The 18,307-nt window shown below is 43.9% G+C and overlaps 1 protein-coding gene across 2 annotated transcripts in view; it reads right to left on the bottom strand.

Annotated features, from left to right (window-relative positions):
- The window catches only part of pcdh1b (protocadherin 1b), a gene marked incomplete at its 3' end in the record, with an annotated part of 189,058 nt that overhangs the window by 82,036 nt on the left and 88,715 nt on the right, over positions 1 to 18,307 (bottom strand). For both annotated transcript variants that reach the window (XM_080465686.1, XM_080465685.1), the window contains exon 4: positions 11,276 to 11,495. In XM_080465686.1, coding sequence (XP_080321812.1) covers positions 11,276 to 11,495 — 220 coding nt within the window. The remainder of the gene's footprint in view (positions 1 to 11,275; positions 11,496 to 18,307) is intronic.

Here is an 18,307-nt window from a genome sequence, read left to right as displayed (position 1 = left end):
TGGATTAACAGAAACCTGGCTACGTAAAGATGAGTATGTTAGTCTAAATGAAGCCTCCCCTCCAAGTCATATTAACACTCAAATAGCTCGTGAAAGTGGTCGAGGAGGGGGCGTGGCAGCCATCTTTAACTCTCAGTTACTAATTAACATGAACCCAAAACCCAACTTTAGTTCTTTTGAGAGTCTGAGCATGACCATGCGACACCCGTCAAATAAAATAGTAAACTCTGTAGAATTTGTAATCATTTATCGTCCTCCTGGACCTTATTCAACTTTTCTAACTGAATTCTCTGAATTTTTGTCAGATCTAGCCCTGACTAAAGATAAGGTTATCATGGTAGGAGACTTCAATGTTCATGTTGACGTAGAAAATGATAGTTTCAGTGCCAGCTTTAAATCTACACTTGACTCTCTAGGTTTCTCTCAGGTAGTAGACGGGCCTACCCATAAACATCTACACACCTTAGACCTTATTCTAACTTATGGTTTGAATATAGAGCATCTGACCATCTCTCCTCACAATGATTTCCTGTCAGATCACTTCTTAATAACCTTTGACTTTGTTCTAAATAGTTATAAACCTCCGGCTAAAGCCGTGTTAACCAGGTCTCTCTCTGATAACATAGTAACTAAATTCAAGGAAAGAATTCCCTCTGCTATAGAATCAGTAGTGAATCTTCCTGACCCGTATACTGTTGCTAGCTCAGACATTGAATACCTAACAAACAGTCTGACAGATATGCTAAAAACAACGCTAGACGACATAGCTCCTCAAAAAATGAAAATGAAAAAACAGGAAAAGTCCTCCCCATGGTTTAACTCATCAACCCGCGAGCTTAAACAACGCTCCCGTAGATTAGAAAGAACTTGGCGTTCAACAAAAACAGACCTAGATTATATAGCCTGGAAGGATAGCTTCAAAACTTATAAGAAAGCTCTGAGTAGAAGTAGAACTAATTACTACTCATCCTTAATAGAGGAAAACAAAAACAACCCTCGGTTTCTTTTCAGTACTGTAGCCAAACTGACCAAGAACCAAAATAGCGTTGAGCCCACCATTCCTAACAATATATGTAGTGAGGACTTCATGAAGTTCTTTCAAAATAAAATTACAACGCTTAGGGATAACATCCATCAAACCCTACCGTCCGTTAGCCCCATAACAGAGGAACTGGTTAAACCTAACAGTCATCTGGAATGCTTTCAGCAAATACAACTAGTCGAACTAAATTCCCTTATTTCTTCTGCTAAACCAACTACTAGCCTGTTGGACCCAATTCCTACTAGAATTCTGAAAGAGGCACTGCCACTAATTAATAATTCTATACTCGCAATTATTAACCAGTCTCTATCAATAGGCTATGTGCCCCAATCCTTTAAACTAGCAGTTATTAAACCTCTCATTAAGAAGCCAAACTTAGACACAAGCCTTCTCTCAAACTACAGGCCCATCTCCAACCTTCCTTTCCTGTCAAAGGTTCTGGAGAAAGTAGTCGCTAAACAACTCAATGATTATCTGCACGAGAATAATCTGTTAGAGGACCTTCAGTCCGGCTTCAGAATGAACCACAGTACAGAGACTGCACTGCTAAAAGTTACTAATGACCTTCTAACGGCCTCAGATAGAGCTCTTCTATCGGTTTTAGTTCTTCTGGACCTTAGTGCCGCATTTGATACTGTCGATCATAATATACTTTTAAGGAGATTAGAAGATGCCGTCGGCATTAAAAACTTAGCCTTAAACTGGTTTAAATCATATTTATCTGACCGGTTTCAATTTGTTCATGTAAATAACAAATCTTCAATGCATGAACGGGTCCGGTGTGGAGTACCACAAGGCTCCGTCCTCGGACCGATATTGTTTAATCTCTATATGTTGCCACTCGGAAATATAATTAGGAAACACAGCATTAACTTTCATTGTTATGCAGATGATACTCAGCTATATTTATCAGTTAAAGCCAATCAGGCCGACCAACTTGTTAAACTAGAGTCCTGCCTCAGGGACGTTAAGTCCTGGATGTCTATCAACTTCTTAATGCTCAACACATCCAAGACTGAGGTTCTAATCCTAGGTCCTAAAAAGCTCAGGGATAACTTTTCAGACAGTCTGATTAGGTTAGATAATATTACCTTAACCTCTAACAGTGATATTAGGAACCTGGGTGTTATTTTTGATCAGGATCTGTCCTTTACTTCCCATGTTAAACATGTCTCCAGGACAGCCTTCTTCCATCTAAGGAATATTGCAAAAATTAGAAACTTCTTGTCCTTCAAAGATGCAGAAAAAATTATTCATGCCTTTGTGACTTCAAGATTAGATTATTGTAACTCCCTAATGTCAGGATGTCCAAACTCCTCTGTTAGGACCTTACAGCTAGTGCAGAACGCTGCTGCACGTTTACTAACCAGAACTGGAAGAAGAGAGCACATCTCCCCAGTCTTAGCATCCTTACACTGGCTTCCAATTAAATCTAGAATAGAATTCAAGATCCTTCTGATCACATATAAAACTCTTCATCAGAAGGCTCCGTCCTATATCGAGAAACTTCTAGAAGTTTATCACCCTCCACGAGCCCTTCGCTCTGAGGATGCAGGACTGTTGGTAATCCCTAAAGTCCATAAAAATAAAACAGGAGGCAGGAGTTTCAGCCATATGGCTCCTTTACTCTGGAATCAACTACCAGCCTCGGTCCGAAAGGCCGACACCATTAGTTTATTTAAGAGTAGACTAAAAACATTCCTATTTGATAAAGCTTATCCTTAGGAATAAAATAGGAATGAAATAGGACCACTAAGTTGAGCTGCTATAGGCCTAGACTGCTGAGGGGATTTTTTCTCTCCCGTTAAAGGGAGGAACTCTACATTTGGAGGTTCTGTTTCTTGTCTTTCTTTCTTTCTCTCTGTGTAACAACATTACTGGAGCCACCAGACACTGCCGCAGTCTTTTTTATCCCTGACAGGAGGAGAGCAGGATCCAGGGGATCAGACCCAAGACTCACAGAGTGGAGTTACGACGGTCCTACTACCCAACCCCACCACAGCACCGGGACCCCACCGCAACGGCACGGCCCTTAAACTCCAGACTGAGATTGGCTCATCATCAGACCAACGCTCATCATAGACTTTTCTTAGTATTTGTACTTATCTGGCCTGTCTGCCACTCTCTCTCTCCCTCTTCTTTTCCTCTCTCTCCCTGTCCTATCCCATGTACTTCTCCCCCCAACCGGTCAAGGCGGATGGCCGTCCTTCCAGAGTCTAGGGTCCGCCCCACGGTTTCTTCCTGAAGAGGGAGTTCTTGAACTTCTCTCCATGCGAGGGAGTTTTTCCTGGCCACTGTTGCTTGTTACACCTGCTTGCTTTGGAAGGGTTTAGTTGGGTCCTGTTGTACTCTATCATTGTAAGAGCGCTTTGAGATGTTTGTTGATGTGATTTAGCGCTTTACAAATAAAATTGAATTGAATTGAATTGAATTGCTCACAAAACTCACCTGTGAATGCAAATTGATGGAGGCATCAGATCCAGGGAGTTCACACACACACACACACACACACACACACACACACACACACACACACACACACACACGCAATTTATGGGTGAAATCGAGATGCATCGGTCAATGAGTGCCTGCATCAGTAAGATCCACAGTTGCATCGATTTTTTTCCATGCAATTTGTTTTGCACGGTGTATTTTTTCACGTTCTATTTAATTCTATTCTGTGTTTCCGAGGCACATTGAACGCACCATCACTGCACATTTCTACCACAAGCCAGTGCCACAGCATGGAGGTCTGCGAGAGCAGCAGTAAGCCGGTAGATGACATCATTGACGCACCGAAAATTTTTAAATCAGGCGTTTAGAAGAACTTTGGTTTTTACAAGAAAGAAGGTAAACTTGACAAGACGCAGGCGGTTTGTAAAGAATGCCATGCTGCTAAACCGCACACTGGAAACAAGTGTCCCTCTGAAGGAGTGTTCAGCACAGCAGGTGATATTGTGACAGCAGAGTCAGTCTGCTTCTTCCTCATCATGTGGACCAACTAATCTTCCTGAAAATAAAAAATAAAATGGAAAAAAAGCCACATGAAATAAACCACCAAGTTAGGCGTTAGGAGTGAGAGTGGCAATTACAGACAGATCTGTTTTCAAGAGTGTATTTTATTTTCAGTTATTTATTCTTTGTGTTATTTACATTGAATATGACTCAGTGAGAGTCAGTCTGTTTACAGAACCTGCTACTGCCAAATAATAGTTAGCTTTTTTTTTGCACAAACAGTTGTGAAAGACCTACCGTAATTATGAAAGGTTCTTATCATTTGTATTATTTATATTTGAAATCTTAGTTTAGTATCTGTCAGGAATATGGACATTGCACTATTGAAAGTGTCACTTTAAGTTACTCATTGATAGTGATTGTTGTTGTCTTACTGTGACATTGTGATAAAACTAGTTCCTAATGCGAGGAACCGATTCCTGTTCCTTATGTTGAATCTGGTTCCAAATCCCAACGCTGTGAAAAGGCCTGTTTTTTGTGTCGCGCTTTCTAAGAGGCCAAAAAGAAGATGCATGAAGTGAGTTTGAGTAGATGGAAAGCAAAAAAAAAGAATAAATCCTCTGCCTCTCGTACCAACTAACGGAATTGCAGCTTCTTATTTTCTATTTACATTTTTGGTAGAATTTCTTTGCGTTATGTTGAATGTATCATATCGCATCAAATCGCATCAAATCACATTGTGTAGAATTAAATCGCCATCAAATTAATATCAAATCGTATCGAATCGTGTCACCAGGGGATTCAATGAATCGCTGATGTATCGTATCGCTGGTAGCGTATCGAGGTACGTATCAAATCGGAGATTCACATGCCTAGCACACACACACACGCACACACACACACACACACACACACACACACACACACACACACACACACACACACACACACACACACACACACACACACACTCAAATCCCACAAACTACACCCTAACCTTCTCTCCCCTCACAGTTTTGGTTCCTCCCTCCATCCCTCCATCACAGACAGGAAGTGGGTGCATTAGCGCAGCAGAGAGATGGGCTGATGGAATTAAGGTCCATTATCTGACCATTTACAGGACGGGGGGGACGGGGGGGGCGGGGGGGGGGGGACATGTTTAAAAGCATGTTTGTTGTTTGTGCTGCCGGTCAGAGCAGGAGCTTCGTCTCTCAGCCTGAGAGGGTTTTATCTCTCAGCTTTGACTAAACGTGTTGGTACTAACTGTCACACAGCTGGAATTCATTCTTTTAACATGTACTCGTGTGCTGCAGCCATTAAACATCCAGTTCTACAGTATTTAAGGTATTTCTCCACCAGCAGACCTTAAGCACAACAACTCTCAACAAACTCGGCTCACTTCCTCCAATTCTTTGTTTTTACCCATTTCCAAGTGTTTGGTTTTTTTTTGTTCCATTTTTGAAGAACAATGTGAAACAAACGACCATTTAACAAGATGCGGCTCAAACAAAGGAAGTTTTCATTCTGATGTTCCAACGATCTGAAGCTTCATCACAGGAACATTTTGCTCATTCAGTGTTTTGTACAGAAAAACATATTGTATCATTGGACTTGTCCCATTATTCTCTAACATGGTGTTTCTTTACTTTAGGCTTAAATGAGATAATCCAACTAACTTTAAAAACTGTTCTGGGTCATTTCTATTATAATTGCTTGGCATCGTAATTTTCCTCCAAACGTCTCTTGTTGTAATAAATTCAACCCTCAATGTACACGAGCCTTGAAACTCTGAAAAGAAACCGTCTCTTTGAGCTCAGCTGTAAACCTCTAATTGGTTGTAGCTTTTCATCTCACTACGTCTTTCTGTTCTCCCTGATACTTCAATTCAATACAACTTTATTCATACAGCGCCAAACACAACAGTCTTTTCAGGGCTTTTACAGCTTTTTAAGAGGATTAAACCTGCAGAACCAGACTCAGAGGATTAAACCTGCAGAACCAGATTAAGAGGATTAAACCTGCAGAACCAGACTAGAAGGATTAAACCTGCAGAACCAGACCCGGAGGATTAAACCTGCAGAACCAGATTAAGAGGATTAAACCTGCAGAACCAGACTCGGAGGATTAAACCTGCAGAACCAGACTCAGAGGATTAAACCTGCAGAACCAGATTAAGAGGATTAAACATGCAGAACCAGACTCAGAGGATTAAACCTGCAGAACCAGGCTGACGATATTAACAAACCACAACAATCTCATCACGTCTGCTGCAAAACTCAAACCTGTTTCTAATAGTCGTGTAAGAAACAGTAAAAAACTGAGTCATCATCGAGATAAAACACTCAGTACTAAGGTACTACTAACAGGTACTAAGAGGTATTTGTCCACTTTTGGAAAACCATGAAAATCAAAATAACCGAGTTGAAAAAAATTTCCAGGCCACATTGCCTAAATTTTGACGTCGTCGCTTTCGTTTCACAAAAGTCTCACTTTAATTCGGCAACGTTCTGAAAAAGGTCTTTGTCTACAAGGCCGGGCCACAAGTTGGCGCTGTTTGTTGTTTTTGGAATGAAACCACATTTCACATTGCAGTGACACTGTTGCCGTGGAAACGGACCGACGGAACATGACGAAAGTTTTACAGTTTCCCTGGTGTTGCTGTGAAGTGAAGCTCTGATTGGGTGAGAGATGAAAGTGAAGCCTGGTGGACACGCCTCTCGCTTCTCCGTACGTTTAATAGAACGGCAGAGTGGTAGAAAAAAAGCACAATCCACCAGAGAATCCAGTTTGCATCTCCTCCAGGCTTTAAATCTGTAGGACTCAGCGTCTGCAGCGTCGAGGAGGACGGTGAATAAAGGGAGCAGTGGGCGTCAAGCCGGCAGGTCACATGTCCGGAGCCGCCGGTTTATATACAGATTAAGGGCAGATTAAGTGACTATATAGAGATAATCCACCTATAAAAGCAGGTGGAAGAGCAACGAAGAAGCATTAAGTGGGGGGGGGGGGGGGGGGGGGGGGGTGGCCTGATGTGGCACAGCTGTTCACCGAACCAGCTTCTAATCCAACCACGTGACGGTGGACGGTCCAGCAGCCCTACTGGACAGGAAGCAGTGGTTTGATGTGTTCGGTGGGAGATTCTCTTGTGGAGGTGATGACGAGCAGCTCTGAAGGAGCAGAGAGGAGGTGTTGGAGGCGGAGCTGCTCCTCTTCATCAATCAGCCACCCAGCAGGGTGATCGATTCCGTCTGCAGCCCAGGAAACGACTGAAACCACCGCCGGCGGGAAATGACTGACTGACGGACCTGATCACTGAGCTGAACCCAGGAACGTCTGAGATCAAACTCAGAAACTAACCCAGAGAGAGTAATGTTGACTAACTGAACCTCAGAACTAATCCTGAACTGAAATAATGAGCTGGAGGACGTTTCTTTATCTGTGTTACAAAGAGTCGTGCAGTTTCCCAGTGAGATGTCGTCGTGTCAGATTGAGCTGACTGGTACAGGAATAAAGTCTGTTGTTGGTTCATTCTGAACATCAGACTGGACCAGGAAACCTGGAAACCTGGAGACCAGGAAACCTGGAAACAAGGAAACCAGGAAACCAGGAAACCTGGAAACCTGGAAACCTGGAAGCCTTGAGATCAGGAAACCTGGAAACCTGGAAACAAGGAAACAAGGAAACAAGGAAACCAGGAAACCAGGAGACCAGTAAACCTGGAAACAAGGAGACCTGGAATCCTGGAAACAAGGAAAGAAGGGGACCTGGAAACCAGGATTGAGAGACCGAGAGAAAGAGAGAGAGAGAGAGAGAGAGGAGAGAGAGAGAGAGAGAGAGAGAGAGAGAGAGAGAGAGAGAGAGAGAGAGAGAGAGAGAGAGAGAGAGAGAGGGTAAAGTGTATCTGTAGTGTAGTGTGTTAATCCTCACAAGACCAACTGTAATCTGTTGACCTCTCTGCTGGTACTACAGACACACTCACACACACACACACACACACACACACACACACACACACACACACACACACACACACACACACACACATTTCCTTGGGAAAATACCTGCAGCTAAAACATGTTTGACCATCATCAAAGTGGAAGATTGTAAAGCACAATCGCACTCACACACACACACACACACACACACACACACACACACACACACACACACACACACTCACACACACACACACACACACACACACACACACACACACACACACACACACACACACACACACACACACCATCTCCCTGACCTCATTCCACTGTGTGCGAGAAGATACAGCCACTTACACACTCTTCTGCTCTCTATCGCTATCTCTCTCTCTAACACACACACACACACACACACACACACACACACACACACACACACACACACACACACACACACACACACACACACACACACACACACACACACACACACACACACACACACACACACACACACACACACGCACACACACAAACTGGCACACACACTCAGGCAGACACACACGCTGGGTGGCAGTAGCCTGTGGGCGTGCGAGCAGCTGTGAATAATTGTGTTTACAGATGGTATATGTACGACCTGTGGGTTGGGGGGGGGGGGGCTCTCACAAAAGAAGACAGCAATGACATTTAAAGAAATCGCTCTTTTTCTCTCTCTCTCTCTCTCTCTCTCTCTCTCTCTCTCTCTCTCTCTCTCTCTCTCGCTCCACCAGTAGGGACTGTTTCACCTCGGTTAGCTGAGTGTTGAAGAGGCGTTAAAAGCTGAACAAAGAGCAGCGACTTGAGGACGAGAGGGACCGAAAACTAGAAAGTTCTGATGTGTCTAATGAACCTTTCTCCTTCATAAAGTAAATAAATAGAAAAAAACCTGGAGGCTGTCACCATCTGAACGCGAATGTAAAGGTGAGACGGGCTGAAAACACGACGACGCTGCTCGTGCTTCTTCCCACCGTCGCTGATTCTCCTCAAACAAAAGGAAACTTGTTTTGTTTTAAATGTCAGAAATTGGTTCAAAGAGAAGAGGAATCCAGCAGTTTGAGAGATTCAGCCTCAAAATGTCTGTTTTCTTCACGAGTAACGCTCCACCACTAAAATATTCACTTTATTTTCATCCAACACTAAAAAGAAATAACTCGAGTGAAGTTCTGCATCAGTCGTCGCTGCTGAATCGTTACTGAAATAGTTAGTGTGCCGATTTAAAGCAACAGGCGCTAATTTCTCAAACTCCAGAATAATAAAATTTTCTGCTGGCGCCAAACCAAATATTGTCCATACACAACTTATACAGAAATATGTCGACATTTTCTTCTTCTTTCGAACGACGAACCTGCCACGTCTGCCGTAAGCATCGTTTCCTCCAAGACCCCGTTTCCACGACAACCAAAACCAGGAAAACTGACATTTCCACTCGTTTGTTTACACGTCAACAAAGGTAACGTCACTGAAAACCATTATGAGATTTGGAAAAACTTGTTTGCATGTCGACAGACGGAGATTGAGTTCGCGTCATCGGCATTTAGTGAAGCTCTCGCTAGCTGCTGAAGCTAGCTACTAACCAGCTAAACATCCAAATTAACGCAAAATAATCCAAAAATAATCCAAAATAACAAAATTGGTTTAATCTGTGAAAGTGAAAATAATACAGAATACTTTTGTTCATAATCGGCCAAACAACATAGAAACATAAGATTAGCATAGCAGCATTACTAACAGCGCAAGCATATTAGCATTAGAAATCAAAGCCACTAGCATCGTATGCGTGCGAACTGTGTTTACAGCTTTCCAGGTTTCTGACTGGCCGGCATGGCATTATACTTGTTACACTGCCCCCTGGAGGTTTGGCTGCTCACAGCAACTCGGAACCAGGTGTACATCCAGGTTTGTATAAATTAGAGTTTTTTTAAATCGCGCAGCGAGAAATATCCATTTGTGTAAATCCCCCGCTATGTGTAAACGTGGCGGAGTGCAGAGGGACTCAGATGCAATTTTTTAAAATAAATTAATCTTTAAAGCAGGGGTTCTCAATACCGGTCCTGGAGGGCCGGTGTCCTGCATGTTTTAGGTTTCTCCCAGTTGCAACACACCTGAATGCAATAAGGCCTCGTTACTTGGCTTTTTTACAAGCTAGACGATGACGTCAACATCAGATTGAGGTGTGCTGAAGCTGGGAGGAGCTAAAACATGCAGGACACCGGCCCTCCAGGACCAGGATTGAGAACCCCTGCTTTAAAGTTATTTAAATTTTGGAAGTGGTTTGGGACATTTGGTCCTTTTTCTGATTCGGGGAACCTCGATGTGAATTGGTGTGGCAGTAAGCTGTTTAACGTGAATTTTTCTTGATCATCTTTGTGAAGTGTTATCGATTATCAATTGTTTTGTCTACCTGCAAACAGGAAACCAAAGACTAACCACATCGTAGCATCGTAGAGAATGAAGAAAAAGTCTGTGCTACACAAGATAAAGCATGTTCATGGATGTTTGGTGGTTATTTTCCAGTTTCCGCGTCAAAACTGTGACTGTGTTTAGAGTGTTAGGATCATTAGCATCTACAGCCACAAGCTCAAATAAAGAAAATATGTTCAAGTTGAATGAAAACATTTAAAGTACTTTGTGTACCAGGAAGAGAATGACATGTTTACGTGTGTTTTATGGTTATTTTCACTGTTTCTATGTCAAAATAGCGACACGTCGCATTAGCATCATTAGCATTTGTCATCGTTAATAGGCTAACAGGAAATAAGAGTCGTTCTAACGGGGAGAAAGTTCACAATGCCACAATGTTCAGACTCCAGGAACTTTAATAAAAACTGTTGATGTTTAATGTTTAATGTTAACGTGTTCAAGTGTTAGCGACAAGTTTATCAATGAGACTATCGTGAACAAAAACTAGCTACTAGCTTAGCATCGCAGTGAATGTAAATCTAAGTCAATGTGTGTGTGATTTACATAATTTTGAAGTTAACTGGTTAGGCCGTGGGACTTGATTAGTATTTATTAGTAGTACGTCGCGTAAGGAATTGTGGGAATTGGTTCAAACACGGGACGTTGGCATGTGGAGAGCAGTAGTGTGTGTGTGTGTGTGTGTGTGTGTGTGTGTGTGTGTGTGTGTGTGTGTGTGTGTGTGTGTGCGTGCGTGCGTGCGTGTGTGTGTGTGTGCGTGTGTGTGTGTGTGTGTGTGTGTGTGTGTGTGTGTGTGTGTGTGTGTGTGTGTGTGTGTGTGAGTGGTGTGGAGGGATGACGGAGGTGGAAGGAGGAGTAGAGGGAGTCAAACGCCACCTGCTCTTACCGTTCTCCGGGTGCTCCATCTCGCCGATGCTGCCGTCGGGCGTGGTGCGCTCGTAGTGATCCTCGGGCAGCGCCAGCGGCCCGATGCGGGGCCCCGATGAGGACTTGGAGCTGGGCGTCTCCGACTCCTCCAGGCCGCTGTCGTAGTAGCTGTGCTGGGACGCGTCCTGCAGGTCCTGAGCCTGGTTGGCCGTGGAGAAGGTCACTCGGCGGTGGGGCAGCTGTGATTGGCAGGTGGGGGAGAAAAGGGGCGGGGTTAGCACCGGCAGCAGAACTCATTCTCGACGCTTCTAAGTTAAATTTACCGCATGAAGCAGCTTCATTAGAGACTGCTTGAGTTTGATCTGCTGCGTGTGGAGCAGCGGAGATGATTAAAGGCTTCACGTAGAAGCCCGACTGTAAAAATAACCTTAAAGAAGTCATTTAGACACTTTCATTAGTTGGCGCTCTGTTCTCAAAGTGACTGATTTGAGTTTTCACTTTGATTCCGAGGCTCAAACACGTCAACTTTCATCTCGTCTCTCTGCTTCTACCAGTCCGACTCCTCCTCCGCCGCTCCGCCATCGTTAGCAGGTCACTGAGCGGAACCAGAGCGAAGGCGGACCGTTGTGACGTTTCGGTTTGTGGTCACGATCTTTTCTCCTCTACGTTTCTGTTAGAAGGAAACTGACTTCAGAAACAGCAGACAGGAAAACAACACCCTCAAAAAAAAAACTTCTCAAAGAGACGGTAGAATCCTGATGTGTGGTGCAGCGAAGGCGACGAGAACGCCTTATAACAACAGCGTCATCAATAACTGAGCCTGTGATACCAGACCGACCCAAAACTCTGATTCGTAGTAAACAACATGTCCTCTCTGCTCCGCCCTGACGTTCCTCCTCAAACCCTCGGTCCAGACGGCCGAGGCCACTGCTCCAGTGTATTTCCCCTGAACGACCAGCAGGCCGTCTCACCCTGACCGCCATTAACCCAAACATGGCCGCCATCACGCTCCCTGCTGACTGGTTACAGCTCAGAAATCGCCTCTGATTGGCTCCGGATGGTTGAAATAGTGTGTTTGTTTGGAACGGAGTGAAGAATTCCAACTCAACATGTTAGCAGAAATTCACCACCATTTTATTCTGATATCATATATCTAATATGAAGCAGTGAAAGCTGTGGCAATAGCATGAGCGTTAGCCGGCGAGCTAATTAGCTGCATGACGTCGGTGGCAGCTGACTGAAGTCACACGTTCTGCTTCATTTACCGCTTCTGTTTTCTGTGGCTGGAACGGAAGCGGCTCCACTTCCGTTTGATGGCTTTGCAATCAAAATACAATTAGCCTCACACACACACACACACACACACACACACACACACACACACACACACACACACACACACTCCTGACCATCCGTCCCTGACGCGGGAGAGACTCTGTCGTCATGGCAACAGGGCGCTGTCGGGACCCTGAACCAGTAAAACCAGCAGATCTGAAGTCCTCATACAGAGACACACACCAGCTTTCAACTTCACTCTCGCTCTCTTTTTCTCCGCTCTTCTTCTTCAGCAGCTCTTTTTTTTCTTTTGACTCAAACTGGTGAACCACCGGTCACAACGCTGCAGTGCTAAGAATTCCTACAAACAGAGAACTATTCACGTCAAGATCATTCACTTTTCTAGAATGGAGCTGCACAGTGTGTGTGTGTGTGTGTGTGTGTGTGTGTGTGTGTGTGTGTGTGTGTGTGTGTGTGTGTGTGTGTGTGTGTGTGTGTGTGTGTGTGATTTAGTGTTAACATGCGGCGCACTGTAAATACTGTTTGATAGAATTCACTTTGTGACATTTATTTGACATGAGCGCAGAGAAATGTGGCCGAGGGTGTCTCTGTGTGGGGAGCTATAAATACTGCTGCTGGCAGGCTGCACACACACACACACACACACACACACACACACACACACACACACACACACACACACACACACACACACACACACACACACACACACACACACACACACACACACACACACTCCTGCTTGCCCCTCCATCCATCCTTCATGCTGCAGTTTGGAGCGTTGGAATGAAAACATGCTGGGTCAGTGACAACGTGCACCCCAATATGATCCGGCCCTCCTGGGCCGCTCACACGTTGCCATGGTAACCTTCAAATAACAACAACTTGACATGTTTTCTTTTGTTGTGGTGCTGAGATGCAGTGCCTTCTGAAAAATGAGCTCAGATTTCAACACTGTGCCATTTGAAGCTCTATAAAGAGTTAACCAGGCATTCATGTTTCTGCATTATGGGATGAAAAGATGTATGAGTGCTCAGGTACAACATGCAAAGTCCCCACAGAGAAACCCACAATCCCAGCTGTGTGAGGAGAGAGTGCAAACCACTGCACCACCGTGCACCTCTTCATTTGACTTTCCTTCATCCACCGTGACGGAGTGTGTGTGTGTGTGTGTGTGTGTGTGTGTGTGTGTGTGTGTGTGTGTGTGTGTGTGTGTGTGTGTGTGTGTGTGTGTCTGGCAGGCTGACATGCAAAGACAGACGAGCTGCTCAGAGTTGTTCGCCCCGGCTCAAGGTTCCCACAACACTCACAACACACACACACACACACACACACACACACACACACACACACACACACACACACACACACACACACACACAAATATATCCAGAAAAACATTTGCATACATATAAACACACTCACAACATCCAAATGTTCATACAAACACATACAGTGATGTATCCAAATACACACATCGAAAACACAAGTATACAAACGTGTGTACACACACACACACACACACACACACACACACACACACACACACACACACACACACACACAGAAAGAAATCTCATGTTCTGCGCTTTCTGTACTACACCGTGTGTGTGTGTGTGTGTGTGTGTGTGTGTGTGTGTGTGTGTGTGTGTGTGTGTGTGTGTGTGTGTGTGTGTGTGTGTGTGTGTGTGTGTGTGTGTGTGTGTGTGTGTGTGTGTGTGTGTGTGCTGGAAATAGAAGTGCCATCTCAGCAGGTTGCATCATGGGAAAGTGGAGCAGATCAGAGGGGAGAAATTTAAAGAGCGAGCGACTTCCTGCCTGCCGTCCTGCAGAGTGACCCCGCTGTGAGCGAGCGGAGCAAACCACTGCTCCACCACGCCGCCTGCATTATGCCCCGCCCCCACTCCAGGAATCATGACCAGGAGCTCAGGAACCCTGCTCCTCTGCTGGGTCAGCGGTCCGACCCCCACCTCCTCAGACCCCCGTGCTTTGTGAGCACATGAAAACATCTTCATATACTCTGATTACTTTAAAGCAGTCCATGTAATCCACGTGCTCCTCATGTAATCGTGTACAGTGATCAGTATGATATAATATTTATTGAAAGTGACATGAATAATTGATTAGGAAGCTGCATGAAGAGCCTTCGTATTATCAAATCTTCTGTCCTTCTCTATAGAACCTCTGCTGAACTCTTCACCTCCAGGAACCACAAAGTCTGTTGCTCCTTAGGAAATGTTCCGGACGCCTCACTCTGATCTCCGATCAACGTATTGATCCCAGAAAACCTCTTATTGATCACATCTTTATGATAATGATTATTATCAGCACGAGTTCTCATTAGCATTTCTTCCTCCACAGAGTGAGTGTCTTCAATCTTTAATGTGTTTGAATCAGCTGAGGATGATGATAAAGATGAAGATGATGATGGTCGGTTTAAAGACAGAAGAAGATACGGCTCCTTGAATTGTTAATTCTTCACTTTGATGAAGTTTGGGAAGATTTGAGGAGGAGGAAGATGGTGAGGTGCAGGAGGAGGAAATGAACCTTCAAGAGGAGCAGCAGATAAAAAGAGAAAGGAAAGAAAGGGAGGAGGAGGAGTGAGAGGAGGAGCAGAAGCAGCCAGAGGAGGCCAGCTCTGGAATCTGGCTGATAAGAAGAACAGATCTCCTCCTCCTGCAGGAGCTGGAGGAGGAAGAGGAGGATGAAGAGGAGGATGAAGAGAAGGAGGAGGAGGAGGCGCAGTCACTGGGCCACATTGTTCCAAGATGATTAAAAACCAGCGAGAGGAGGAACGCAAGACGCCTCGCTGGCTGTTTGTCAGCCGAGACACGGAGAAGGAGATAACAGAGTGTGTGTGTGTGTGTGTGTGTGTGTGTGTGTGTGTGTGTGTGTGTGTGTGTGTGTGTGTGTGTGTGTGTGTGTGTGTGTGTGTGTGTGTGTGTGTGTGTGTGTGTGTGTGTGTGTGTGTGTGTGTGAGATCCTCATTACCTCCCTCGGTGGGAGATAAGAGTGTGTGAGGCTGTATTGTGCATGCTTATAAAAAGTCCATCCTTATCAAGTATGCATGCAAACACACACACACACACACACACACACACACACACACACACACACACACACACACACACACACACACACACACACACACACACACACACACACACACACACACACACACACACACATACACTCTGGTGAAGAAGAGCGCCTGCCAGCGATGATTCAACACGACGGCATTGGAAAGAGACTGAATGAGAAAAAGTGAGAAAACAGTAAAAGAGAAGGAAATAAAAACATCTTCGGCGCTCGGCGCTCGTCTTCCTCCCAAACGGAAAATAAAAGTGGAAGAAAAATGGTTGCATGATTTAAAAAACAGTTTCTATAGTAAAAACGTATCACAATGTGAAGCGCGTCTCCTTCCAAGGCCCGAGATTTACATAAATAAATATATATATATATATATATATATATATATATGTGTGTGTGTGTGTGGTGTGTGTGTGTGTGTGTGTGTGTGTGTGTGTGTGTGTGTGTGTGTGTGTGTGTGTGTGTGTATACATATTTTTTATTTTCATATTTCGATCAAATGTTTGCAAAATCTTGATGCATTTTTGCAAATATATGTTTTTTTTCTATTTGATATTTAACAACAACAACAATATTATTATTATTATTATTATTATTATTATTATTATTATTATTATTATTATTATTATTATTATTATTGAAACAAAATTTAATGTAATCCATAAAATGTATTAATATTAAATAAGATTTTAACCTTTTTTACCCAAAGATTTAGCACTTTATATATAGAAATTCTCGATATCATCAAAATATTTGCAGATATATCAATTTAATAAAAAAATTTAAATTTACACCATAGAAATTTAAATAATAATAAAGTATTTCTATCCGGGGTGGGCGCTAGGAACGGTAAACAGTAGAAAGCATGTGAACTTGGCCGACGGCAGGGATTCTGATGATACCGGCCTACTGAGACGGCGCATGTTGATGATGTCATTAAGTTTCGCGACTGGAATAGCGAAGAGAAGAATTACCAGGAATTTGTTATTCAACCTCAAAATAAAAAAACTTTCTGGAAAACGAGGAAAGCCTAAAACTCAGCGGCGGATTGACGTTACAGACGGTGGAGCTGTTTGACGACGGCGCCGTTTCCTCCACTGGAGAAAAGCTTTCAGAACATTAAGACACGTGAGGACAATAAATGTTTGTTTTATTTTAAGCAAAATATTCAGAAAAAGGTCAGTTGTACACCTTAAAAAAATTATTTTAAAAGTTTTTTTTGGTTGTTTTTTTTGAATAAATCTTGCACAATAATTAAATGTTCTTAAATTGCCACTCTATATATTTCTGATGTGTGTTTATTCTGCTGCTGTCAGTTTGACATAATTATACAGACGAAAAGAATATATTGCAATATATATTGTGACAGCACATCCTTCAAATTATACCACAATATAGATTTTATGCTATATCGCTCAGCCTGAATTTACACCAAACTACACAGAACTACAGAACTACACAGAAGCTCTTTCTTCAGCTGGGTTGCTCATCCCACAAATGCCTGTCGGGTGTGAGGATATTAGTGGTATTTCTTATAATAACATTAGTTCATTAACGATGCATTGCAGGGAGCAAAGTGTACTTAAAACAAACAGAGTAACTTTATTAAATCTTTGATGATTCCAAGCTAAAGTTGAGTGAACGTCCCTCGGTGGCAGCGACTGAAGCTGCTGCTCAGTGTTTCTGTGGGAAAAGCCTCCAGACGACGACGCTGCAGCAGCGGAATGAGTTTCCAAACTCTCCCATGATGCCGTGTGAGTGCAGCTTTGAGATAAGCTCAGCATTAAAGCTGAAAGGTTAAAGAGAGAGACGTCACAGCTGGCAGACGCCGACATTCCCTTTTAATATGCCGCTTTTTATATAGAATCACATATGATGTTGAAACAGTAAAGTCGAGCTACAAACTCAAACTGGAAACGAAACGGGTCGGAAAACAGCAGAAATCTGCAAGAAACCGTGATAAAGACCAAACGGAGAGTCGCCGCTGATAACTGATGTGGACTTTCAGTGTAAAAACTGACTGACGCACACACTCACACACAAGCAGCACATGCACTCAGATGAAACAGGTCAGCTGAGTCTCTCATGTGGCTCCCAGAGTTTACCCGTCCGCCTGCTTTCCTCTGCCCTGCAGGTGTGTCTGTGTGTGTGTGTGTGTGTGTGTGTGTGTGTGTGTGTGTGTGTGTGTGTGTGTGTGTGTGTGTGTGTGTGTGTGTGTGTGTGTGTGTGTCTGTTTCACTGAGCCAGTAAATCTAGTGTTATACTGACACACCACATGGAGCCATAAGTCTGGAGCACGCTCGACTCAGCGCCACACAAACACACCGACTGTGTCCTGAGGTACACACACACACACACACACACACACACACACACACACACACACACACACACACACACACACACACACACACACACACACACACACACACACACTCACAGACAAACAGATCAGAGAAATGAACTTGAATAAATCTCCCTTCTCCAGCTCGTATTTTGGTCAATTTGCTGCCTCACTGCTCGCTCAGAAAGCCAACGGCAGCGCCGACGCCGGACGGACAGGACTCAGGCCCCGCCCCCTTCCTCCAACCAAAAGTGACCATCCAGCACAATCTGGCTCTTTTTTTGTCGAGGTTGTTTCGTGAGTTGCTGACACGTTTCAGCT

Source organism: Lipophrys pholis, assembly GCF_963383615.2.
Source record: "Lipophrys pholis genome assembly, chromosome: 6".
Classification (NCBI taxonomy): domain Eukaryota; kingdom Metazoa; phylum Chordata; class Actinopteri; order Blenniiformes; family Blenniidae; genus Lipophrys; species Lipophrys pholis.
The sequence above is the reverse complement of the archived record's forward strand: the minus strand, read 5'-3'. Positions and strand labels throughout refer to the sequence as shown.